The 27,194-nt window shown below is 43.9% G+C and overlaps 1 protein-coding gene across 3 annotated transcripts in view; it reads right to left on the minus strand.

The window, feature by feature from the left end:
* The window catches only part of CHD7 (chromodomain helicase DNA binding protein 7), a 161,700-nt gene that overhangs the window by 88,755 nt on the left and 45,751 nt on the right, over positions 1 to 27,194 (minus strand). For 2 of the 3 annotated variants that reach the window (XM_029068749.2, XM_029068748.2), the window contains exon 3: positions 24,600 to 26,443. In XM_029068749.2, the coding sequence (XP_028924582.1) occupies positions 24,600 to 26,273 (1,674 nt within the window). In that variant the 5' untranslated portion in view covers positions 26,274 to 26,443. Of the gene's footprint in view, positions 1 to 18,007; positions 18,286 to 24,599; positions 26,444 to 27,194 lie in introns of those variants that run through there. The other variant, XM_029068750.2, reaches the window with a different exon arrangement.

Below are 27,194 nucleotides of genomic sequence, written 5' to 3' on the forward strand. Positions count from 1 at the left end.
AAGAAAAAGGGAGATGGCTAAAGCTAAAATCTCTCGTTTCTCCCACAATCACCCAGGTTATTTGTGCCCTCCCCTCTCCCCAAACAAAAGTGCACATGCAAAGACACAGAGGCCCACTGCTATGGCATACCCCCCCACCCCTAAATCTAGAATGACCTTTCCCCTCTTCACCAAACCACTCCTTCCTCTCCTAAAAACTTCCTCTAAAAAGTCTTAGAAGGTCTTCCAGATTCACTCCAGGAATTCCAATCAATCAATCACTGAAAAGTATTTAATGAGTGCTTACTGTGTGCCAAACACACTTGGGAGAGAACAGTACAGTAGAGTTGAGAGAGACATTCCCTGCCCACAAGAACACAAGGAGTCATTAGCCTTTTTTGGAAGGGGGGGAGAGGGGGCAGTTCTATATAGCATGCTTTAAGTTTGTTCTAAAGTGGCCTAAATTTCAACACAGTTCTGATTTTCATGTTGCTTACACATTATTCAGGTGAGAGCCACTGAAACTGGACTTCCCAACTAGATAAGTGGCACCCCTGCTGATGTGATTTTTTTTTTCCCACATGTTGTACAAAGCTCTTATTAACTCACTGATCCAAAAGGCTCAAAAAAGTGCTCACTCGCTGCTTGCACTTTGAATTGCCCTTTAAATCAGCTCCTCCAGACGCAACCGGATGAGGCTGAAAACTGTTCTCTGAAACTTCCATACCAAAAAGCCAGTCACCAAGTCACACTTTCGAATAATTCAACTTTTACCAACCCCAACCCTCTTGCCCCTCCCCCTGCCCCAACACACACACAAACACACACCAAAGCAATAAAGCAATATGGGGCAGTATGGGCCTAGTGGAGAGAGCAAGGGGCTGACGCTGTCAGAAAACCCAAATTCTAGTGCCAACTCTGTCCCTATCCTGCTGTGTGACCTTGGCCAAACCACTTAAACTCTCTGGGCCTCATCCCTCTTCTGTACAAAAGAAATAAGATACCCACTCTCTCTACCTTGCAAGACTATCCACCCCTGGGCACTGATGGTTTCTATTCTGATTATCCGTTCCAGAATAAATGCTTAATAAATACCACAATTATTGCATTAGATCCACATGGGCTTCAGATTAGGATTAAAGTAGACTTGGAAAATATCCAAATATTTCAAAAAACTGTCCCTTATTGATCTTGCTGGCAACCTTCCCACTTATTATCTGTTGAGGAAGAGGAAAAGGAGGCAATGGTTGACTACCATTTTCCCCAAAATTTCCTCAGGTGAGAGGGAGAGAGGGGGACAGAGGGATGAAAACACACATATAGATATTAGTGGTGATGGCCTATGAGCTTCCCAAGGCAGGGCATAGAGCCTTAACGATTGGGGAATGAGTGTTACTGCCCCTTCCCCCAGCCCCTTGCTACAGGTCCACAGCCCATCATAGCCCTCCTGGCCCCAGCCCACGACTATTTAAACTTTAAAGATTCTCAACATGTCTACATGCTGAGTTTAAAGGGCCTCAGCTTGGTTTCGAGAGTCTTTAAAGTTTAAATAGTTCCACACCAGGGCTAGACTGCTTTGCTATTCAACACTGGGTGCTACTTGAAATTTTCTCAGCTCCCTACAAACAATCACGCTCTGCAGCCAAGTGTCTTGGAGGGGGCAAGAAGGCCCTACAGAAAGTGACCCAGAAGCTTCCTGGTCAGAATATGACTACATACTCTGACCCCCTTAAGTGACCCTGGATACTCCTTTACAAACACCTGCCCTTATACTCCAGCAATTCACTTAAAATGTTCTGCTTTTAGGTGCTAGACTAGTTTCCTTCCATGACCAAAGTGAACAAGACTTTTGACACTCTTTGGCCCAAATTTTAAAACATTACTTTAGTGGATCAGACAAGTGACCTAGAATCAATCATTCAATGGTATTTACTGGGTGCTTCCTCTGTGCAGAGCACTATACTGTCTGGGAGAGCAAAATACAATGGAGTTGGTAGGTATGTTTTCTGCCCACAAGGAGTTTCAGTCTAGAAGGGGAAACAAACGTTAAAATAATTTATGGTTAGGTACATAATTGCTTAGGATGATAAATCACCCTCGAGATAAAGATTTTTAACCTAACAATCTACAAGAGAGATTTTGACAGTACAGCCTAGTAGAAAGGGCAAAGGACCGAAAGTCAGTGAACCTGGCTTATGATCCCAGCTCTGCCACTGACCTGCTGGGTGACCCTGCCTAAGTCACTTAGCCCCATTTTACTAAGGAGGAACCTGAGGCAGAGAGAGATTGAGACCTTTTCTAGCAAGGAAGTCATGGTCATTCAGGCTCTGTCACTTGTCTGTCCTGTGATCTTGAGCAAGTCACCTCACTTCTCGGTGCCTCAGTTATCTCATCTGGAAAATGGGAATTAAGGCTGTGAGCCTGATGTGGTAAAGGGACTGTGTTCAACCAGATTTGCTTGTATTCCCTATCACTGCTTAGTGCAGACACTGGCAAACAGTAAGCACTTAAACACCCCAATTATTATTATTACCTCCTAGGACGGAAGCTCCAAGCAGGACTGGGTCTGATTGGGTACCTAACTCCACTGCTTAGCACAGTGTAAACTCTTAGTACTGTAACTAACATTCCCATCCCATTAATAACACTTTTGATGGCAGGGAATTTTGATAGCTTAAGGAAACCCAATAATAACAATGCCAGTTTCCTTTTTCAGTCTTTAGAAGTAGTGTGGTCTAGTGGAAAGAGCAGAGCCCTAGGGGTCAGAGTACCTGGGTTCTAATCCCCGTTCTGCCAAATACTTGCTGTGTGACCTTGGGCAAGTCACCTATCTTCTCTGTGCCTCAGTTCTCCTGTTCTCCCTCCTACTTAGACAGTGAGCCCCATGCAGGACAGGGACTATGTCCATCATAATTCAGTTGTATCTACCCCAGTGCTCAGAACTCTGTTTGACACCACATATAGTAAGCACTAACAAATACAATTTAAAAAAAAAAAGAATATCCACAGTGCAACAGACTTCTGGCCAAATCTAATTACTTTCAGGACCTAATTCGGCCAGGCCAATTTGCACCCCACGGGTCCCCGAGATCAGAGCAAAGAGGTATGGAACTCTACTGGGATGGTTGGAAAAAGCTGTTCAATTATGATGCTTGACCCACACATTGTATATTTTAATAAATCAAGATAAGAATTTTTGCAACCAATATTCCAAAAATTTGGTGGGGAGGACATTGGTACTACTAATTCATTTCACTTTTTCACAAATTCCTGAATCCCTTTCCCCTCTCTTTGTACTTTAAAGAGAACAGGTCTGGGTCTGAAAATCAAGAGGTTCAAGTCCTAGTCCCAACTCTGCCATTGGCCTGCTGGGGGACTTTAGGATAGTCAATTAACCCCTCTTGCCTCAGTTGCCTCATACATAAAATGGGGATAAGAGATCTGCACTTTCTAAGGCAGTGGGTATTGTTTTGCACAAGGGACCGTGTCTGGTGTGGTGTGCTTATCTTGTATCCTACCCCAGCTCTTAGCACTAGCAGGCATTCATAAATATCATTATTATTCTTGTCTTTTGTTGCACTAGTCTCACTGAGCAATTTTATCTTTGGCAATTTCTCCTCACTAGTCCTACTTTAGCATATCTTCCCTTCTACAACATGATCAACTTCTGTAACTTAGAGGATTAAAAAAAAGATGTATTTAGGGCTCATCACTTAAATTCATTCAGCGCTTCAGTCCCTAACCCTGTCGGCCTCATGCCTCTTGGAATGCTAGGCCACCACTAGTCAATTCTACCTGAAGCCTCAATCAGACCTTCTGAAACCGACTCTACCTTTAGTGTAATTCTCTGTTTGTACCTTATTTTTTATGGCATTTGTTAAGCACTTACTATGTACCAGGCATTATACTAAGTGCCGTAGTAGGTTCAAGCTAATCAGTCCACATAGGGCTCAGTCTCAATCCCCATTTTGCAGAGGTAATTGAGGCACAGAGAAATTAAGTGACTTGCCCAAGGTTACACAGAAGAAAAGTGGCAAAGCCAGGATTAGAACCCATGGCTTTCTGATCCCCAGGTCCATGCTCTAACTACTAGGTCATGCTGCTCTAGCCCCTGCTGGCTACTATTCTTGACTAAACCTCAGTCAAGCGAGTAGCAGGGTATGACCAGGAGGTCTGAGAAGGTTTGTGTGAGCTGGAAGGCCTAGAACATGGAGTATCTCTGCCATTATTATAATTATAATTATTTCATTTGTTAAGTGTTTACAATATGCCAGGCACTGCACTAAACACTGGTGTGGAGAGAAGCACATCGGTTTAGACAAAGTCCCAGTCCCACATGGGGCTCACAGTCTTGATTCCCATTTTACAGATGAGGTAACTGAGGCACAGAGAAGTTAAGTGACTTGTCCAAGTGACTTGCAGACAAGTGGTGGAGCAGGGATTAGAACCCATGACCTTCTGACTCCTAGGCCTGTGCTCTATCCACTATGCCATGCTGCTTCTCCATAAACACCTGAAAAAAAACAGTAGGCACTGATTTCAATGGGGGTGTACGGGTGGCAGGTGGGAGAGAAATACATGAAATACATGAGAGATCATTCTGAAATCTGTTTCCTTAGTCCCAAGATGCACATTTGAGATTTGATAAGGTTCTCCTCAAAATATGAGTGCAGTGCTTGCTACGAAACCTAGAGTGAAAATTCCTGAGTAATTACAAGAAAAAGATAAAATATATGCTTGTAATTTAAAAAAAATACCATATGATTCTTTTAATGGTAAAAATTTTCAACTTGGAATTAAGAGGTATTTTTATAAACCAAATCCTGGGCCTAGCAACCTGGACAGGTATTTGCAAAGGATTATTTCCAAAAATAAAATGACAATCTTCCTATCTCTTAGCCCTTCCATGTACTTGAATCTGGATTTGCACCCTTTATTCACCCCACAGCATTTCTGTACATAACCCTAATTTATGTTAATATCTGTCTCCCCCTCTATACTGTAAGCTCCTTGTGGGCAGGGAACATGTCTACCAACAATTTTGTTGTATTTTACTCTCCCAAGTGTTTACACTCTGTCTACCGTAAGCACTCAATAAATATGACTGATTGATTGATGTAAGGAAATGACGATGCTACCAACAGGGCTGGGAGATATGAAGTACCCATGTGCAAGCGGATCCAGGACCATGAGGTGAGAGCAAGAAATAAAGAGGAAAAAAGAAAAAAACCAAAGCTTATACTAACAATAAACATTACAGCCACTCTTCCGTTTTGAAGTTTCACTTGTGTTCACATCTGATGTCCTCTTTCCCAAATGTCCTGTTTTGCCCGAAAGTGGCCTCTTTGCCTACTTTTCCCCAAAACTCAGTGGGTGATACTGACAACTAAGGTATGGTATTCACTATGTTCTTTTTTGTTACTCTGAGTATAGGATACTACCTTATATGTTTTGGTCCATTTATTCTTTGAACTCAAGAGCACCACAAAGGGAAAGGTCCAACTTTGTTTCCATTAAACTGCTCTTGATTTGATCCTAAAGTGCTTTTAAATGGTAATAATATCACAACAGCATTGGCGTTTATTAAGCACTTACTGTGTGCCAGCCCTGTTCTACTTCTGGGGTAGATACAAGATAATCAGATCAGCCCAGTTCCTGTGTCACAAAAGGATCAGTTAAAGAGAAAAAGAGAACGGATATTTTATCTCCATTTTATTGATGAGGATACGGAGTCACAGTGACACTAACAAACTTGCCCAACATGACCCAGAAGGCAAGTGGCAGAATCCGAATCTCCTGACTTCTAGTCCTAAGCTTTTCCCACTAGGTCATGCTATCGTTTATTTGTTAAACTTTTCAGAGTTTGTTTTTAATTTGGATAGCATCAAGAATTTCTCTACATTAGTCATAAATTTAGTGCAGAAATACAGACCATGTATGCGATGGCAGGCCAAGAACGTCTGGTATAATTCTCCCAAACAAAAGCACTTGGGGAAGCATTAGGTATTTACTCTACTTCCTGACAAGCTTAAGTGCAACAGCTAAACATTTAGGCTTTTCTTTTGCTCAAACTAGGAGTTAAATGGAAGGATATGACAAGCTTTGTATGGCAACCATTTTGCAATTAGCTGAAGATGACATTTCCACAATATGAAGAGAGCACTTCACGTTACCCTCTTACAGTACAGTATGTCTAAATTAGGGTGCCTTAAAGCAAGGCATTACATCCTCATCACACAGTTAGCGCTGTGTTTGCTACACTAAAAACCATTTAATCAAAATGTTAGGGCACATTATAGAGGCGGGTGTCAGGCCGCTGTGCACTATATTAAGTATCGTGCCTTTCTATGCCTTGCGTTCAGGGACCAAAATATGTTGGAGGATTGCCCAATTTTAGATCATTTAAGATTACATAAGACGAAAGCACAGACATACGCTGTTGGGAGCAAAATTGGGCCTGGGTCTCCGGGCAGTTAACTAAACGACATCGGATCTTCGAGGTAAAGGGCTGCCTAGGCACTGGCTGCCTCTGCTTAACTCTGGTGAGCAAAGAGCTGGTGGATTTGCTCCGGATGAACAGCCCATTAGACTGTAAGCCCATCATTGGGCAGGGATTGTCTCTATCTGTTGTGAATTTTATATTCCAAGTGCTTAGTACAGTGCTCTGCACATAGTAAGCACTCAATAAATACTATTGAATGAATAATACCAGAACAATGAACTTTGAATAAAGTGAACCAAGGGGGCCTTCCAGCTCAACCTTAAATTAGAACCCGGAGGCAACTCTCTCTCCTCAATTTAAGGAAAGTGGGCACACTAGAAAGAAGGGTGTGGACTACGATGGAGACATTCCCAACAGCACTGAAGCACCTAGGGACTTCCTCATATCTTTCTCAGCATTTGCGCACATTTATTATAACTGTTTAGAAAGAAGCAGCATGGCTTAGTGACAAGAGCATGGCTCAGGAGTCAGAGGACGTGGGTTCTAATACCGGTTTTGCCACCTGTCTGCTGTGTGACCTTGGGCAAGTCACTTCACTTCTCTGTGCCTCAGTTACCTCGTCTGTAAAATGGGGATTAAGATTGTGAGCCCCACGTGGGACAATCTGATCACCTTGCTGATCACTCCAGTGCTTAGAACAGTGTTTGACACATAGTAAGCACTTAACAAATACCATCATTATTATTATCAATCAGTTGATCGATGCTATTTAATGAGTGTTTACTGTGTGTAAAGTACTGCACTACATCCTTGGGAGAGCGACCGCTCAATTTACAAATATTTTTGTGCAAGCCTCCTCTGTTAAACAGTAAACTCCTTGAGGGCAGGGAATATATTGCTGCATCATTCTGAACTTCCCAAGCATCTAGGTCAACCCACTGTACCAAATGGGCCCTCAGTGAATGCTACTGCCATTACTCTTCCTTTTGGGAAATTTAGGAATGAGAACGGTTGAAAGAGGCATACCCCAAATGGCAATGTAAACATTTAGAAGGGAGGTACAGTCAGCTATATTTCCTTGTCTCTGATCCCTCCTTTAGAAGGAATTTGGACGTTCAGTCTGCAAAATGGAAGTATATAAAACAGATGATACCAAGGAAAGATGAACTAGGAATCTATAGCAATACAAAGGAGATTAATTTCTAGGTCACTTTAAAATGGGTGAAGATGCCAGAAAAAGTAAGATGGGGTAAGGAAATAAATAAAAATGACCACGCCAGTGTAACGCTGTCCTAACTAATCAAATGCAGCCTAAACTGAAAAATAGGCACATGATAGCTAGAGATGACAGATATCTATCGATAAATAGTATTTATCAAGTCCTGCTGTGTTCTTAGTATGGTACTAAAGCACACAAAAGAGTTCCATGCCTCAGGCCCTGTCCACGAAGAGCCTACAATTTATTGGGGGCATCAGACCCAAATAATTTTTCAGGTGGAGGGGAAAGGAAAAAATGTTTATGTAGATGAGCTAAGGGCTAAAATAGCGGGTAAGTTTATATATACAAGAGTACTCTGGGAAATAAGACAACATTATAGTTCAATATTCTTTTACAGAGAATATTCAAGGTGACCTTTCACAGTTCCCAAGATGAACCCAAAGGGACTAATATTTGCAACTGGCCTAGAGAAGCAGCGTGGCGCAGTGGAAAGAGCACGGGCTTTGGAGTCAGGGCTCATGAGTTCGAATCCCAGCTCCGCCACCTGTCAGCTGTGTGACTGTGGGCAAGTCACAACTTCTCTGTGCCTCAGTTCCCTCATCTGTAAAATGGGGATTAAGACTGTGAGCCCCACGTGGGACAACCTGCTTCCCCTGTGTCTACCCCAGCGCTTAGAACAGTGCTTGGCACATAGTAAGCGCTTAACAAATACCAACATTATTAGTAGGAAAGGAAAATTATAGATGGGATGAAGGACTTGAAATTGGAAGCAGTCATGTTTAATTTTAAGTTAACACAGTAAATTTTTTTAATGATATTTGTTACAGCACTTACTATGTTCTTAAGTGTTTCTAAGTTCTAAGTGGTGGATGCTAGTTGAGTACTACCATACAACTAGTTTCAGAGAGTCAATTCTATAAACACAAATTCAGAGTCAGTATTAATATTTTTTTTAAGCCAGCGTGGTTTGGATAGAGCAAGGAGATGCCAAGGAGGGAAAAGGCAAGCCAATCCACAGCTTTTGAATTGGTGGAAAATACCCAAAGATGATTAGGTGAAACAACTGAAGTTGTTCATGGACAAAACTATACACGAAAGTGCATTTTTACCAATTCCTTATCCTGAAATTCTTACTGGAAGCTGGTGATTTGGGAAATGGAAATAGGCAATCCTGCTTAAAGGGACTTATCAGTCATTTACTTGTGTATTAGGTGAAAGGGTAGGGAAGGGGAGAGGAAAAAGGAGGAAAAGGAGGAAAAGGAGAGGAGGAGGGGAAGGAGGAGGAAATGGCAGCTGGGCCCAGCATGAACAGGGAGAAGGGGGAGGGCTCCGAGGCAGTGTGGATGCCAGAGCTAAGGAAGTGGATACGGTTACACCAAATAGTGTGGAAACTCACTGGGATTTGCAAAGAACAGGGAAGAGACACCAACTGTTAGTTTTTCCTTTTTTAAAAAAAAGCTAGGAACTTAAAATTTTTTTCATCACACACAGAAGCCAAAATGAAGGCACTAAATTACTTCCTTATTCTGACCTATGTCCTAATGTGTGGAACCTAAAAGTTAATACTCTGTGTACCTTCATTTGAGAAGTCCAAGCTTCAAACCTAAAAATACCGATGGAATAATCAATGGTACTTATTCAGCACTTACTATGTGCAGAACACTGCTCTAAGCACTTGGGAGAGTACAGTAGAATTAGCACACGTTCCCTGCCCATGATGAGCTTAGTGTCTAGAGGAGGAGACAACCATTAATATGAATATGTTTAAGTAATTTATAATAATCTCAAGATGTGTACAGAAGAGATGTGGGGCAAATATCAAATCTGTTCACTATTAATTTGGTAATTTTGCTGCAACACTGACTGACCTGCTAGTAATTCCCCCTAACCCTCTGGTTTCTTTCTTCCATTCAGGCTCTAAGACTAACCTGGACACCTCGTTTAACACATCAGTGCACTGATGTAGTGATATATGACTTGAATGCAGGCAACTGAATTTTGAGAAATGATTTTATTCGGCCATAAATCCCAAAGAAACACTAAATAACAACCAGGAAATCAAAGGATTTTTTGCTTCAAGGCACAAAACTCGAGTATGGCTCTATGAGAGTTTAAACTGAGGTTGGTAGTCATCTCCCTCCTATTGTCTCCAAAGTAACATCAATTCACAGCAAAAATGTGCCCCGGTGGAAAGAACATGGGGCTGGGTTCCAATCACAGCTCTGCCATTAGCCTGCTGTGTGACCTTGGGTAAGTCAGTTAACCTCTCTGGGCCCCAGTTTCCTGAGCTGTAAAATGTAAAAAGATTTGGGCTCTCCCTGCTTTACTGACTGAGAACTGACGACTGAGAACCATGTGTGGGGCAGGGACTGCCTTGTGTCTTTCCATGTGCTTAGCACACAGAAACCCCTTACTACATACCTTAATGATAATTATGGGCACTTGGACACATGTGCTGAGTATCTCATCCTGGAGGGGAAGAGGGAGGATATGAGTTAGTGAGGATTGTGGGGGGTGATCCAAGGCTATGTCTGGAGAGGTGGCAGAGGTGTGGATTAGTGAAAAGAGCCCGGTCCTGGGAGTCAAAGGACCTGAGTTCTAATTTGAGCTCTATCACTTGTCTGTTGTATGACCTTGGACAAGTCACTTAAATTCTCTGTGTCTCAGTTCCCTCATTTGGAAAATGGGGATTCAAAACCTGTACTCCCTCAAACTTAAAACCATTAGTCCCATGTGGGACCTGATTATCTTGTATCTACCCCAGCACTTAGTAGAGTGCTTGGCATATAGTAAGCACTTAAATACCACAATTAGTATTATTATTATTACTATTATGAACGTGTTGCCTAGACTTGGGTGCCTGGGAAGGTGAAGGGCAAACTGCAAAGGGGGAAAAGAAGGTATAGGGAGAATTGGCCCACACTATCTCACCACCTCAGGGAAACTCCCACATGCCTCTGTAAAGGCAAAGATACCGATTTGTGCATCTAGCTAGATGGCCAAATTTTATGAAGGAGACAGGAGATGCTTGGGACCAGAAAACGAATGACTGCAGGTTGACGCTGAGCAACTCAAAGGAAACAGGCAAACTCTTTCCTAACCCATTTCCCTCTCCACGTGATTTTAATTAAAATTTGCTTCATCTACTCCTGTTGATTTTTGTGATTACCCCATCTCAGATGCGTTTAAAAATTAACAGCAGAAACAAACACTTTCCAACAATGAATAATCTCCTTGGGGGAAAAAAAAATCTTTTGGAAAAATAAAATACTCTCAAAGGAATTTCCCTGCTACAATATCCAAAGAAGAGATCTACTGGAAAGCTAGCATTTTCTTTCTCCGGGGGGATGCCCGAACATTTGGATAAAAACTTTTTTTTCCATGAACAAATAAGTCCAATTACTAAACAAAAACCAAAAAGAACCTCCCACTTTGGAACTGCTCTTCAAACAGAACATCTGGAAATTTTCTGACTGGCTATTCCAGAGGATCTAATCCAGGGCAGGTTTTCAGGCTTCCCATGCTGGGCAGCGCATTAACCTCCAGGAACTGGTCAGGTGACTCTGCCGCCTACCGAATCAGGGCAGTGCCTGGTGGACTTGTATTTTAATGCAAATACTGCAAACTGGCTCCAGCCAGCCTCAGAGACGGCTAATGACTGGCACAGATGACTTTCTGCCAGCCAACTTCCAGGCACCTGAGATGGTAGAAAACTCCTTGCAGGGCCTGCCACCCAATACCACTTGGGCCTGCTCCAATCTATTTCCCCCAACCCATTCCCAGCCCAGCCAGACAAAGACTTTTTGCCCAAGGACACACACACCACTCTCAAAGTGCCTGCCCCCTAATCTCTTATTTACAAGAATGTATACGGTCCCTTTGTTTTCTTGGGAATGAGGGGAGGGGAAAGGGGAGGAGGGGACTGGGTGGGGGAAGGGAATGGACAACTGGGAAGAGAAAAGGGTAATCTCTCTATCCGATTTAAATCTCAAGATTTTTCTAATCGTTTGGAAGGAAAACAACGGTACTTGGGAAAAAAAAAAGAAACCGAAACAATGTCTTCCTTCTAGTTTTTCTCTGTCCATTTAGAATTCCCTATTTTATACTTGGCGATGTCTCTGAAACCGGAGAAAATTCTATTTAGGGGACAATGGGCGGGAGGGCTGAATTTTAAAACTAATGCAGAGAACAGAAAATTTTAGTTCCTTCTGTTTTAAAATTGATGAGATTTATCTTGCTCTTCATTAAAGCACATTTATTATGTTCAGTTCACTACAGTATAAAGGTAATTTCTTAATGCTTGACCAGAAAATCATCTCTCACTTGTACGCTGGACATCTTTCACTTTCACCACCCAGGGAACCTACAACCTATTCACGGTGACTCGAATATTTATGGGGTGGAGGGTTTTTTTCTGCTTTTTTAAATGCCAGAATATATTTCTACTTCCTTTCACATATTTCTTTGTCAGTTCTTTCCTATACTTGCTCACTGGGGAAAGAAATCTTATCTGATGTCACAATCACTGACTACGCTGCCCTCTGAAAAAAGTTTTGCAGGGCAGAACACGAGTAGCAAGCATTTTATTTTCCATTCCTTGTTTCTTTGGGGTTTTTTTAAGCCACATCAGTTATGACAGAATTCACTCCTGCCCTGGGCACCAGGGGTAAGGGGTGGCAATACATTTTTTTTAGAACGGTGCCAGTTTCCCAAAGATCAGTCCCCTCTTCTTCACCCAAAAAGTAGTGTCTTTCTTTTCTGCCTTACCCCCTCTTTTCACCCTCTCTTTCTACTAATTCACACAACACTTTTTCACTGCAGCTGGCTGTTTCCCTGGGGTGCCAGAGGCTACCTTCTCTCCACAGCCAGCTGCAGACCTATTCAGTGTCCCGGGAGGATGCGAGGCCTTAGGGAGAAAGATGTTGAGAGGCAAGCACAGCTGTGATGGGAGAAGTGCCACAGGAAACTAAAGGCAGTTCTATTAGTGACTTCCCCCACACGAGGGGAATTTTCACTCTGAATTCGAAAGACGCAAAACGGCAGAGAATACGCACATTGGTGGTGTCAGTAAAGCCGAGGTTGGATAACTTTTCCAGGAAAAGGGGGTGGTCGACAGTTTTGAAGGCAGCTGAGGTCGAGGATTAGGATGGAGTGGGGACCGCTGGATTGGCAAGAAGATCAATTGTGACCTAGGGGCCGTTGGATTGGTAAGAAGATCAATTGTCACCTTCGAGCGAGAGGTTTCTGTGGCGTGAAGGGGACGGAAGCCAGATTGGAGGGCATCAAGGAGAGAATTGGAGGAGGGGAACTTGAGACAGAGGGTGAAGACTACTCACTCAATGAGTTTGGAGAGGAATGGTAGGAAGGAGATGGAGTGATAACGGGAGGGAGCCATGGGGTCAAGGGAGGGGTTTTTTTTAGGATAGAGGAGACGTAAGCATGTTTGAAAGCAATGGGAAAGGAGTCACTGGGGAGCAAAGAGTTGGAAGATACCTCCAATGCTATCCTTACCATCAAATCCTTACCATCAGCTTTAAAGCACTCAATTCAGCTCTCCCTAACCTATCTTACTTCACTGATATCCTACTACAACCCAGCCCGCACACTTCACTCCTCCAACGCCAGCCTGCTCACTATCCTTCTATCTCATCGGCACCTTGCCCGCAGGCTGCCTCTGGCCTGGAACTCCCTACCCCTTCAAATCTGACAGTCCACCACTCTCCCCAGTTTCAAAGCCTTGATAAAATCACATCTCCTCTTAGAGGCCTTCCCAGGCTAAGCCCTCATGTCCCTTCTCCCTTCTGTATTGCCAATGCACTTCTATCTGTACCCCTTTAACACTTGATATTCAACCCCCACCCTCATTCCCACAGGACTTATGGACATATGCTCATACTCTATCATTTCCCCTCTGTAATATATTTTATTGTCTATCTCCTCCTCGGAGCTGTAAGTTCCCTGTGAAAAGGGATTTTGTCTACCAATTCAGTTGTATTGTACTCTCCCAAGTGCTTAGTACAGTGCTCTGCAAACTGCAAGGGCTCAATAAATACCACTGATTAATAATTGACTGCAAATAGTGGCAAACTCAGGAATGAAAGGATCCAGTCACTATCCAGCCACAGGGGTGGACCACGAGTAAGTGTGAGAGGAACTGAGGGCTGAGCCCTGGATTTGTCAACGTACGGTATGATGAGTGTCACCATGAAAACAGGTGACATTTTTACCTATGCAACTGGTCCACTTTATTGCTCAGGTAGTAACAAGCTTCAGTCACTAAAAATCTGGAGTCAAGCTTTTGTTTCTCTCTGCAGCACTGTACTAGTATTATCACTATTATTTCTATTACTATTACAGTATTTATGAAGAACTTACTTATGTGCCAAGCATTGGACTAAGTGCTGGGGTACACATGAAATATTCAGATTGCACACAGTACCTAATATTACTCATTTCTAATCGTGTACATAATTGAGTAATCTTGGCCAAATAAAAATTGTTTTTTGGGGCTTTTTACTGCTTTGAAGGCAACAAAGGAGTGTGGGGTCACTGCTTGTGCTGTCTCGTCCTTCATTTTGCAGACTTCACTTTTAATATCAACTTGTGTAGATATCTTTCCATCATAACTACCTAATGGCAGTTAATTATAGCAATCAATCTCCACCATCTGAAAAGAATTATACAGTGGCAACATTGGTTGTTGCAGAATTTCAGGGAGTGGTATAGTTCAATCAATCAAACCACAGTATTTACTGAGCATCTACTGTGAGCCGAGCACCACACTGAGAGTTTGGGAGAATACCACAGAACTTATAGAATTGATATTTAAGGGAATCTATACACGATTTAACAGCTTTCGGTTTCCAAGAAAAATCATTGACCGGGGTGTTGATGATTTCTGAGGAAGCACACAATTTCTATTTGTGCTCCTCAGTCTTAGTGGATATTTTGGGGGCTGCAAAACAGGGACTGGAATCCTTAGAGATCGGGACCCACAGAGCTGAACTGCACAAAATCCTGTCAGTTCGACATTCACAACATTGCTAAAATCCACCCTTTCCTCTCCATCCAAACTGCTACCAAGCTGATGCACATATTTATTCTATTCGGCCTTGATGACCGCATCAGCTTCTTCCCACCCCATTCCACACTTCACCCTGTTGCCCAGATCATTTGTCTTAAAAAAAAAAAAAAATTCAGTCCATGTTTCCCCACTCCTCAAGAACCTCCAGTGGTTGCCCATCCATCTCCACATCAAATAGAAACTCCTTACCATTGGCTTTAAAACACCCAATTAGCTTTGCCCACTTCTATCTTACCTCGTTAATTTCCTTCTACAATCCAGCACGCTTGCTTGGCTCTTCTAACACCAATCTACTCACAGTACCTCCATCTCATCTAGTTCACTGCTGACCCCTCGCCCAAGACCTCCCTCTGGCTTGGATCTCCCTCCCCATCCATATCCAACAGACTACCTTCCCCACTTTCAAAGCCTTATTAAAATCACATCTCTTCCAAGAGCCTTGCCCCTACTAAGATGTCATTTCCCCTGTTCCCTCTCCTTTCTGTGTCATACTTGCATTTGGATTTGTACCCTTTATTCACCCCACCCTCAGCCCCACAGCACTTATGTACATAGCCAGAGTCCATTTTAATGTCTGTCTCCCCTCAAGAGAGCGCATATTCCTTGTGGGTAGGGAACACATTTACCAACCCCGTAACACAGTACTCTCCCCAAGCGCTTAATACAGTTCTCTGCACATAGTAAGTGCTAAATAAATAAGATTGATTGGACCCCTTCAATAACTTCTAAGAAAAGGGCAAATTCAAGACAATTTTCACTGAAGTGAAACCGCCAAGGGCAGTCCTCAACCTTACGACACAAACGATGGCCTGGGAACCTGCATTTGACATTACAACATTTTAAGTGAGAACCCATTTTTTCAGAGGAGCGTTGCTATAAAGGGGGCAGAAGATTCTTGGACGAAAGACCTTATTTTTTGCCAAAATTACCTCAAATTATGTACTCCACTACAGATAAGTGAGAGACACATATCAAGTACATCAAATCAAAGAGATTACAAGCCAGAGCAGCTTACTTCTAGCACAGACTGACCCTCCCAAATGACTCCTGTGGCAATCAGTGGCAGATCGACTGGAAAGAACATGGGCCTGGGAGCCAAGGAACCTTGGTTCTAATCCTGACTTTGCCACTTGGATGCTGTGTGACCTGAGGCAAGTCACAACTTCTCTAGGTCTCCGTAAAATGAGGACTCAATATCTGTTCTCCCTCTTACTTAGAATGTAATTTCCATGTGGGACAGGGACTGTGTCTAACCTGATTATCCTCTATCTACTCAAGCACCTAGTACATTGCTCAGCACCTAAGTGCTTAATACCATTATTATTAAAACTATTTTTATTATTAACCTCCTTAACTTCTCTGTACCTCAGTTTCTTCATCCGCAAAATGGGGATTCAATACCTGTTCTCCCTTTCCAGACCGTGAAGCTCCTGAGGGACAGGGACTGTGTCCAACCTGATTAATTTTTATCTACTCTAGTGCTTAGTACAGTGCTTGGCACATAACAAGCACTTAGCAACCACAAATTATTATTTTCGTCATTATTGATCCAGTAGTTCCTTCTCCCCACTCCTCCACCTCTTTTGAAAACTTTTCTCCCCTTTCCCTCACCACTCATTGGTTCCCTATAATTTCCATGATCCCATTACCAACACCCATGACCTCAGCACTAGTGCCATAAAGGAGGTTTGTGTTGTAAAGCTGAAACGGTGTAAACTTGGAAGCCTCTTTAAAGCACCACTCATCTTGATTCAAACTGTCACAGATTTCCCGAACTGGATTTTCATGATGGGACTAATTCAAACTCAACATTCTATTAAAGGCACCTCCTGTGACAAATCCAAAGAAGTGCAGAACCAAGGATACCGGCCACCCCTCTCTAAAATGATATATTGCTAATGAACTCCATAGGCAAAAATCTGGAGGTTTAGCTATTTTATGAAAAGCATTACCCAGCCCAATGAACAAGCCAGGTCCTCGCCTACTCTTCCACAAAGGGCCTCACCTTCTCCCACTCAAGAACAAAGGGGAAGGGCTAGCTTGCTCCTGAACACCAATGTCATTTTCCGTTTGCCCTGCCCCATCCACCTCTCATCTTTCCTACAGTCATACACCACATTGTCCCCCCTCTAATTGTGCAGTGCAGTGCAGCTCCTGGTTCCTCCTGGCCTCACTGGAGCTTTCTGACAGACTGAAAAACTTTCTCTCCTTTCTAATTCCATTTCACTCTCCTACAATGATCCTTAGAGACTTCAACCTCCCTTGTAACCATCCCTCTGATTCCCACCTGGGCAATATGGTTTCTCACTCTACCCACTTCTGCTGGCCTTGCTTTCCCCTACTTCTGCCACATGAGCACAGACCCATTAGATCTCACCATCTCTAGCATGCTTCATTTACAAACTTACCATCTCTGACATCACTATGGGTCCACAGCCCACTCTCTCAGCTCCGAATTCTGTCCTCAATCAATTAATAGCAGTTACTCTTCACTCAGGGTAGAAAACTGTACTAAGCACTTGAAAGTACCAAAGGATTAGTAGACATAATCCTCAAGCCCAAGGCACTTAGGTACATATCTTTAAATTACATAGTATTAATTATTTAATGGCTATCTCCCCCTCTAGACTACAAATTTATTGCGGGCAGGGAACATGTCTGTCGACTAGGTTGTACTGTTCTCTCCCAAGAGCTTAGTACAGGTTTCCACACAGAGTAAATGCTCAACAGATACTGATGATTGATAATCCTGCCCTCGGGTGTGGCCTAGTGGAAAGGCCATGGGCTTCGCAGTCAGAAAACTTGGGTTCTAATCCAGGATCTACCACTTGCCTGCTGTATGACCTTGGACAAGTCACTTGATTTCTCAGTGTTTCAATTTCCTCTTCTACCAAAAGGATGCTCTCCTTCCTACTTAGACTGTGTGCCCCATTTGGGCAGTGTCTGTGTCCTCGCTGATTACCTGATACCTACGCCAACCTTTGGTATGGTGTTTGGCACAGAGTGAGAGATTAGAAGATGCCACAGTTCTTTTTTATATATACAGTCTGGCAGGAGAGAGACTAAAATACATTTCAGATGTGGGGTAGATACAGTATGAAGATGCATACAGCAGTGCAAGAGAAGGCTTGTGAGTAACCAAGGGCTTAGGTGATATGGATGTGCTGAGGTGGCAGGAGGAGGGGAAACAGAGTGGGGAGTTATTCAAGAGATCAATCAGACCTCCAGACTCCGGGCGCACTCGTCCTATCCCAGGTTTCCATCCCCTCTGGAACTCTCTTACCAATCCTACTTCCCAGGATAAAGCACTGCCTTCTTGACTGAACTTGCTTCCCTTGCCTCCTTTTCGGTCTCACACCTCCAGCCAACAGCACTGTGTCATCCTCCCAGCCGGTTTCCTCTAGTCCTGCACTGGTGTAGCTGAGCACTGCTGACAACAATCCAGACACCGGGCCTACTTCTGTGGCTTCAAATTCACACTCTTCTGCAAATTCATCTGTCGTCTGGGTAACGAACGACTCTTCTTCCCCTCCTTCGACTCTCACGCCCACAGGCCCACTGACTATTCCAGACCTTTAACACCCTTCTGATTCCATGACCCCTGACCTGTGACGACATAACCAACTTGGGAGGTAAAACAGAAACCATCGTGTGAACTTCCCGTAGTCGCTCCATTTTCTTCTCACCATTCCATTCCCCCCACTTCCTCTTTCTTCTCCTTCCCAGCAGACTCTCAAGTGATCTCCCATCTGATCTCTAAATCTCCCTCTCTACCAGTATCTCCAACCCCACCCCCTCACCTCTTAAAAGCTCTTGCTCTCACTCTCTGTAAACTCTGGGCATCTGGAAGTTAAAAGGTGAACTGTGTGCACACTTTCAGTAACTGTGAGGTTGATTTGCCTTAATTTTTAGTTTTTCTTTCATTTATTAGCACTTACACATGGGGATAGCCTTAGTTTCCAGTTAGTCAATTATAAACAATTTAAAAATTCACCCATCAGGCTAAATCGTGGGCATTAGAGGTCAGTGTGGGGCACAGAGCGGACAAAATAAGGTGGGGCATCATGCAAGAGCATTAGCGTTTGCAAACACGACTTCCTAGAGTCAAAACCAAAAAAAAAATGTGACACTTGGAAGGTAGAACCTTTTAAAATTCAAATATTCTTTTCATGTCTGGGGGCAGCTAGCTTTAGGGTTTACTGTTACAAATGCCGCCCATCCAAGGGAATATTTTCCTTGGGAATCTGCCATCCTCTCTCCAGGAATGTGTCGAGATCTGGGCTTGTTAGGGCCGACAAAACCCTAGACTGTAAGCTCATTGTGGGTAAGAAATATGTCTGTTTACTGTTATATTGCACTCTCCCAAGTGCTCAGTACAGTGGTCTGCATACAGTAAACGCTCAAATACGAACGACAGCCTCTCCTCCCCCGTACTGCCATCTTCAACTATTCCTGGCCTTTTAAAAAACTCAAGTCCCTTTTGGATTAAAAAAACCCTTCTCTGGATGTCCCTGTTCCTATTCCTGTCCAAACGCCTCTCATGGGTTATATTTATACCCACCACCTTCACACCCACCCTCCAGTAACCCTATTCCTGATCAGATTTTCACCCCCTTCACACCAATAAAATGGAACTCTCCAGGATCACCAACAACCTCTTCAAAGGCAAAGAACATCTACGGACCCTTCTCTGCCCTAATCCTCCGTGACTTCTCGGCTGCCTTTGACACTATCAGCCACTTCCTTCTCCTTGAAGCACTATCAGATTGTGGTTTTTGCCGACACTGTTCTCCTGGTCTCCTCCTACCTCTTCAACCGCTCCTTCTCAATTTCCTTTGCTAGTTCCTCTTCCACCTCTTATCCCCTACTCTTCTTGCTCTACATTTGCTCTCTCGCATGGCTTCAGCTACCGCTCCTTTACAGAGGACTCCTAAATTTCTCTTTCTCTGTAGCCCCAAATCCTCTCATGCTAGTCAACCTCATATTTCCTTTCTCTTCCTGTTCCTCACCAATTGGATATGTTGCCAGGATCTCCAACTCAAAATGCCTAAAATTTAACTACTCAATCTTCCCTCCTAAATCCTCCTCTCCTCCCAACTTTCCCAGAAACCGAGAACGCTGGTGTCATCCTCAGCACTTCACTGACTTTCAGCTCTCACATTCTACTTATCTTTGTCCTTGCCCTTTATACTGTTTTTCTGTCTTTGTTTCATTGTTCCCTTGCTGTCTGTGGCCAACATCCTCTTCCCAATTTACTCTTCAGTTGTAAGTCTCAAGGAGGTCAAGGACAATGTCCAATTCTCCCCAGTATACTTTACTCCAATACTTAATACTGACGCTTAATACTGTTACTACTATTACATTTAATCACCTACTAAATCCTATTGAATACCTCTAGACAGTAAGCTTGTTTGGGGTAAGGAACATGCATCCCAACTCTACTGCACTCTCCAAAGAGCTTAGTACAGTTCTCTGCACAAAGTAAGGACTCAAACACTATTGATGACAATTCTCCAGATTGTTTCCAGGATCCGCCCCTTCCAATGACTGCCTATTGTTCATGCACCACGATTGTGGCTTCAAGCCTTCCCACCAGCTTTCTTCATCCTACACAACAGTTCTCGTCACCTGTTACTTCCTAGATAGAACTCTTTTTGTGTTTCCTCAATTCGATTAACTACATACACCTCACTCCCAACTCTTCCTTTGTCTTGCTCGTGTCCTTTCTCCTGGCCTGGCCACCCTTCCACCCTCAAAATCTATCAGCCCCCAGCCCTATCCACCTCCTCAAGAAAGCTTTCACAAAGTAATTTCCAACACCCCAAGTCTAATTAATCCAACTACCCGTAACATATGCCATGCTCCACTGGTGTTTATGTACTCAGCAGCATGGTGTAGTGGACAGAGCACTGGCCTGGGAGTCAGGAGGCCAAGCGTTCTAATCCCGCCTTTGCCACTTGTCTGCTGGGTGACCTTGGGCAAGGCTCTTCACTTCTCTGTGCCTCAGTTACTTCATCTGTAAAATTGGAATTGAGACTGTAAACACAACGTGGTACGGGGACTGTGTCCTACTTTATATACTTGTATCCACCCCAGCACTTAATACAGTACCTGGCACGTAGTAAGCACTTAAATACCACGATTATTAAGAATATCCACTTTCCATGTCCATTTCATATTTGATGCTCCTTCTGCTCCTCTCTAGGCCTGTTTCTTCCATTAGAATGTAAGCTCAGGTGAGCAAGGATAATATGTTTTGCTCACAAAAAATTAACAACAGAATTCAAGTGATGGGGGGACAATACCCCTCTTTGGATACCTTCACCTATAAATAGCATTAATTTCTTGATCCTGCTGGTTGTTGCTACAGTTAGGTCTTCCGGTATTAATATTAGTAATTTTCTGATATAAACCCTGCAACCTGGAGGTGTCCTTAAGGAGAAACAATACGTAAAAGTCCTCTCCCTATTCTTAAATCCAATATTCCAAGCATTGTTAGTCGACTGGCCATCTTATGGAGGAATTCTGGACAATACATTTTCTTTAGTGTGGCAGGGGAGCGTTTAAAGATGAAAGATAGTTTTGAGGACAGAAATTCCCCTTGCATATTCTCTAAGTAGACTAAAAGCATCTATTTAAGTTTATTTGAACTGTGAGTTGGCAGTTTACAATTACATATTGGCCAATGAGGGGAAAGAAAAGTCACAGTACTTTGATAATGGAGTATTTTGTCAAAATAGATTAAAACTCATTAGGAACCCTTTTATTCTACTTTAATTTGTTCTAATGACCATGGAAGGCTATGATTCCCATTAGAAGATATGTTTTAGCCACCAAATACATGATTTATAGTTAATGATCCAATAATGAACTTTCATATTTGTTTCAATCTAACATTGTACTCTATTTTTATTGCACTCCCAGATATCCCGACTATTATTTATAGACCTTCAGATTTTCTACAAGAACTGAACACAAAATACAACAATTTGCCATTCTAAAAGAGGAAAGACCAAAAGGATAATGCACTCATTTATAATATTGGCCCATATTTCAGTAATAAACTTTCCGAGAAGTTGTTTTTCACTTGCTTCCCAGGCTTTCATATATTGGAAGACTCTTTACCATGAGAAAAGATTCTCATTAATCAACTTAATATTTTTATGGTGACACTCCCATCCCCAAGACAGCATTTTATCTTCCCCTTCCCACCTGGAAAAAAATAATAATAAATTTTAAAAGTGCATCTCTTTGGCAATGGGCTGTTTCGTGAAATGATCTGTTATGGAACTTAGGCATCCTTTCCAGGGAGTTGGAATGAATGGCTTTAGGAAAAAGCATGACCTGGTACAGTGGTTCTAGATCAGAAGATGACATGAGAGAAAAGGAACGCACTTATGTACATATCTGTAATTTATTTATTTACATGAAACTGAAAGCTCGCTCTAAACTGAAAGCTTGCTGAGGGCAGGGACTGTGTATTTCTTGTTCTTCGTACTCTCCCACGTGCTTAGTACAGTGTTCCGCACACAGTAAGCACTCAGTAAATATGACTGAATGAATTCATCAAGCCAGGGGAAAGAGGATGGGGAGAATTAATTCATTTAAGGAGTGGGGTAGAAGGACATTTTCTTAAATGTTTGGTCAAAAAGAGTTAAAGAAGAGAAGGTACTGGAACTCCCAATTTCATGTTTAGAGTCAGGACTAGTTCAGTGATTGCCAATTATGTGCCTTGGAAACCTTCCAAGGTGTACTAGGAATTTAGGGGAGAAGCTATCTGTTCAGTACTTATACTCAGGAGCACACCTATACAAGGGCTTAGGTAAATCAAGATGACAGTGGCCCAAAATGGAGGCCGCACTTAACAGGGGGCCCTGTTGGCATTCCCAGATACTGAAAAGACCTTTGGTGGCCTGAAAGTTGCAGACATAAATTTTGTTAAGGGCTTGTGCAATGTAACATAACAACGTCATCTGGAGCCTCTCAGAGAAATTCCGAGACTTTCTGTGGAACCAGTCCCTGGGGAGAACCCTGCTCTCCCCACATCACTCTTTGCTCCAGAGCCACTGTATTGCTCCCCACGCCCAGGTCCCTGTGAACAGAGGCAACTCTTCTGAGGCACTGAATTCAGCGGCAAGAGCCAAGGAGAGGGAAGGTTGGGCACTAAAAATTAGCAGCAGACTAGTGGAAAGAGCTCGGGCCTGGGAGTCAGAGGACCTGGGTTCTCATCCCGGCTCCCCCGCTCATCTGCTATGTGATCTTGGGCAAATCACGTAACTTCTCTGTGACTCAGTTACCTCATCTTTAAAATGAGGATTAAGACTGTGGGCTCCACGTGGGACATGGCCTGTGACTAACCTGATTATCCTATATCTATCCCATCACTTAGTACTGTGCCTGGCATACAGTAAGCACTTAAATAGCGTTTAAAGAAAAAAAACACCCTAAAATACCAGTCAGGGACAATCCAGCTGAAAACCATGACAATCTAGTCTCTCCACATGGGAAAATCTGAGATAACTGCCCTTTCTCCCCTTTCTGTGGGATTCGGGAAGATTTGGAAAGGAATGGGGCAGAAAGAAAATACAGATGATCTGTCATTTGTTGTGTTGAGCTCCACCTAGAAGAGAGATTGGCAAGAAGTGACTGAGATTCTGCTTTGAAGACTAAAATAAGTATATTAAGATCTACTACCAGAACTGCCCTAAGAATTGTTGTATAACTTGGAATAGATCCTTTTTCACCCTCAGCTTCTCAATTGACAAAATAGGAAAATTAAATCATGTCTGCGCTGGTTTTATGAGTGAATAAGGTTTGCTTTTAATAGGCTTTGAAACCCTCAGATTAAAGATTCTACTGTAATATGGCATTAATTTGCTAGTCTCTCTCTCTCTCGCTCTCTCTGTAAGTAGTAAAGTGGCTACATTTTATTTTATGAGTTTAGATCCTATATCCAATGAGAGGACACATTTGATAAACCAAACCAAAATATTCATGTAAAAGTATCCATTTCTTTTTGCACTTTACAGGCCCAAACCTTTCATTTTTCTAGTCAGAAAGTAGTCACAAAAATTAATATAAAAGAAAACTTTGTGTATTTACAAAACTCCAGGCTTGTATCTGTTGCTTTATTTAAAACATATTAGTAGATCGATTTTCATTAAAACAAAGGTTTAAGGAGTAACATCCTCTCAGTATTGAAGGCCCAGGTCCAACTGAATTAAAGTCTTTATTTGGGGGATATCCCATGTAAAGGTATCTACATGTTTAATATCAGGTCGAACTGTGCACATAACAAGCTCAATTCAAACCCTGGTTCAGTGGACTTCATCACTACAGGGCAAGGCTACGACAGACAAGACAATCTCAAAATGACTTAACGGCAAGCCCTAATGTCGTGGGTTTTTCTTTTTCTTTCCAAGGAAGGAAATGCAGTTACGATGTGTGCAGAACAACGGAATCCTCAGGCGGCTGACTCACTGAAAAAGTTCCAAATAGAACAAGCTGCGAGGCTTAGTGGATAGAGCACAGGCCCAGAGTCAGAAAGACTTGGGTTCTAATCCTGGCTCTGCCACGAGTCTGCTGTGTGACCCTGGGCAAGTCACTTCACTTTGCTGTACCTCAGTTCCTTCTTCTATCAAATGAGGTTTAAGACTGTGAGTCCCATGTGGGACAGGAACTGTGTCCAACCTGATAACCTTGTATCTAACCCAGCGCCTAGAACAGCGCTTAACAAATGCCATTAACGCCAGAAGCCAAAAAACCGAAAAAACAGGAGGCCCTGAAAAAGCAATCATCTGAACATCCAGGCCGGGAAGGATACCGCTCGGCCTGCCATGTGCAATAGTACCGGAGTAACTGGAGAAGTCACCTACCTGATGGACAGGCACTTTTTGAGGTGTGTTCTGGGGTGACTGGTGAAGCTGTGCCCAGGGCTGGTGATGGGGGTGGGGCGGCGGTGAAGACTGGTGGTGCATCCCCGGGTGGGGCTGCATCGGAGGACAGTTTGGCATCTGTTGTGGAAAAGACGGAGGCTGACCAGGGTGCTGCTGGCCAGGCATCAGCCGCTCTTGTATTGCTTGTGGATCTGCAAGGCCAACGCCAGGACAGCCGTTTGGCCTCATGTGCCCCCCCATCTCCCGTGGCGTCGAGGACATGCCCAAGAACGGACGTGACTGCTGCATGTTTCTGGGGCCCATATTCCTTTGTCCGATTCCCATGGTGCCTGGGGGCTGGTGTGAGGGCTGAGGATGGGGTATATTTGGATAGCTGCCAACGTCCATTGGCATTCCAGCACTACCAGGCCTAACCTGCGGAGGAGGGGTACCGGCTGGATTACTCATCGCTTTCATGGGTGACATGGGCGGTGGAGAGGCATAAGTTCCCTGAGGCTGTGAAGGGTGCATAGTTTGGGTGTTCATTTGGTTCAGTGGGCCGCTGGGGCGAATGGGCTGCTGGTGCATTAGTCCTTGACCACTGTTTGATGGAAATCCTACGGCATTTGGGTATCTTGGTACAGACTGATTCATTGGAGTGTTATTCGTAAGGCCTAAATTTTGATTCATCCCTGTATTGTTAACTAATCCCTGATTTAGATTACTGTAAGGATATCGAGAATACTGCCCTGAGTTGTTTATCGTGGGTGAGGGTACCGTCTGGCTCCGAGAACTGAAATTAAGGGTCTGCGGCCTGACGGCCCCTTGTTGAGGAGGATTGGGGGAGAACCTGGGACTGTGGGCAACTGATTCTCCATGGAGCGCGGCGGGGGGGTGGTGGTGAAACTGCTGCACCGAGTGACGCAAGGAAGGTGCCATGCTGGGATTCTGCTGGGGCACGTGAGACAAGTGGCCAGGTCCTGAGGTGGCAATGAAAGGGTTTCCCTGATTCAGGCCCTCTTGACCTTGTGAAAACTGGCTCATCCTCGGCTGCTGGGGCTGACCGTGCTGCTGCATTGCAAAGTCCCCACGTGCCATGTAGTTTCCCATCGGTTGCATGTGTGGAGGGTGGCCTTGGCCAGAAGGGCCGGAGGGAGTCTGGGGGGGCTGTTGGGGGGGCTGCTGCTGCTGGTAAGGAGCCCGGATCTGGTCGGGCAGCGGCACGGCCCGTGGTCCCCACATGGAGCTGCCGTCCACGAAAGGCTGCCCGTGCCTCTCGTTCTGAAGGCCGGGGTAGACGCCCATCTGGCCGCCGCCCCCGCCGCTGCCGTGAGGAACCTGAGGGACGGGAGGATTGTGGTACTGCGAATGCGGAGATGCTATGCCATTCCCGGGGGCGCTGCTCATCATTCGGTTCGGCTGATCCATCAGGTGCATCTTTTGCGGCTCGTACTGGTTATAGTGATCGAAGTGAGTCAACTTTGCTTGGTTTTGATTAGTGGGGGGGTGATGAAGAGACGACTGTAAGGAGGCAAATCCTTGGTCTATGGGCATCTGCTGGCCCATGGGATTGACTGGGTTCTCAGGGTAGCCACATTCTCCGAGGCCCTCTAGCCCTTCGCTGAAAATATTCCCATCCTCGCCAAAGAGACTCATCATTCCCGGATCGGCCATCTTCTCCCAGCACACGGCTCCGTAGAGCTACAACTAGAGGGTCAGTCTGGGCTTCACTTCACTGAGGTGGTGTCCTCGAAGCCTTTAATCCTTAACTAATCTTCATGTCATTCCATATTTCCTTAATGCTCCTTGACCGTGCAGTATCAGACAAAGTCTTGCTATGGGTCCTGAAAAATGATTTGGGGGAGGGAGGGGGAAAAGGGGGGGAAAAAAGACAATTAGGAACAGATGATTAAAAAAACAGGGAAGACATTTCTCACATCTGAGTTTGGGCTCTATCGGACAAAGTACCCCAGATTGATCCCACGCACCAGACTGGACTCCGACGAAGGAAATTCATTCGCTTCTCTCAGAAGCTTTATTATGATGGGTTACTCGGCGAGCAAGCAAAACACTAACCTGAACCTGAAATTAATCCATTCACTCCACTTCCTAGCGTTCCATTCTTGGATGGAACAGAACAAAAGAACACAACATGCAGCAGCAGCAGCTGCCTCGGCAGGCAGGCAGGCAGGGCAGATGTATGAATATAGCCAAGCAGCCCATCTGCTGAACTAAAGCCCTGAACATGCTCCAGTTACCAACAGCGTATCCTTAACCTTATTCCCCTGAGCGACGGAATCAGATGAGCCAGCAGCATCTTCATCGTCAAGGGCCGCGAGAAGCTAAAGTTAAATGGGCTGCGGGAATCATACCAACACCAGAAGAGATTCCATCTAAAATTAGATGTTTCCGGTACGCCTCCAAATTGAAACGGTAACATTCTGTCTCAGGCTTTAAACTTAGCTACAACTTTGTGGAGTGGAAAAACAAGCTAGGAAAGAGTGGTAATTCACGGTTTTACTTAGGGCAACATTAAGAGAGCAACCAGCTTCAGAAACAAACTTAAAAAGAGGCCTTTCGTTCACCAAGAAGGCC

Source organism: Ornithorhynchus anatinus, chromosome 7 (genome assembly GCF_004115215.2).
Source record: "Ornithorhynchus anatinus isolate Pmale09 chromosome 7, mOrnAna1.pri.v4, whole genome shotgun sequence".
NCBI classification, from domain to species: Eukaryota; Metazoa; Chordata; class Mammalia; order Monotremata; family Ornithorhynchidae; genus Ornithorhynchus; species Ornithorhynchus anatinus.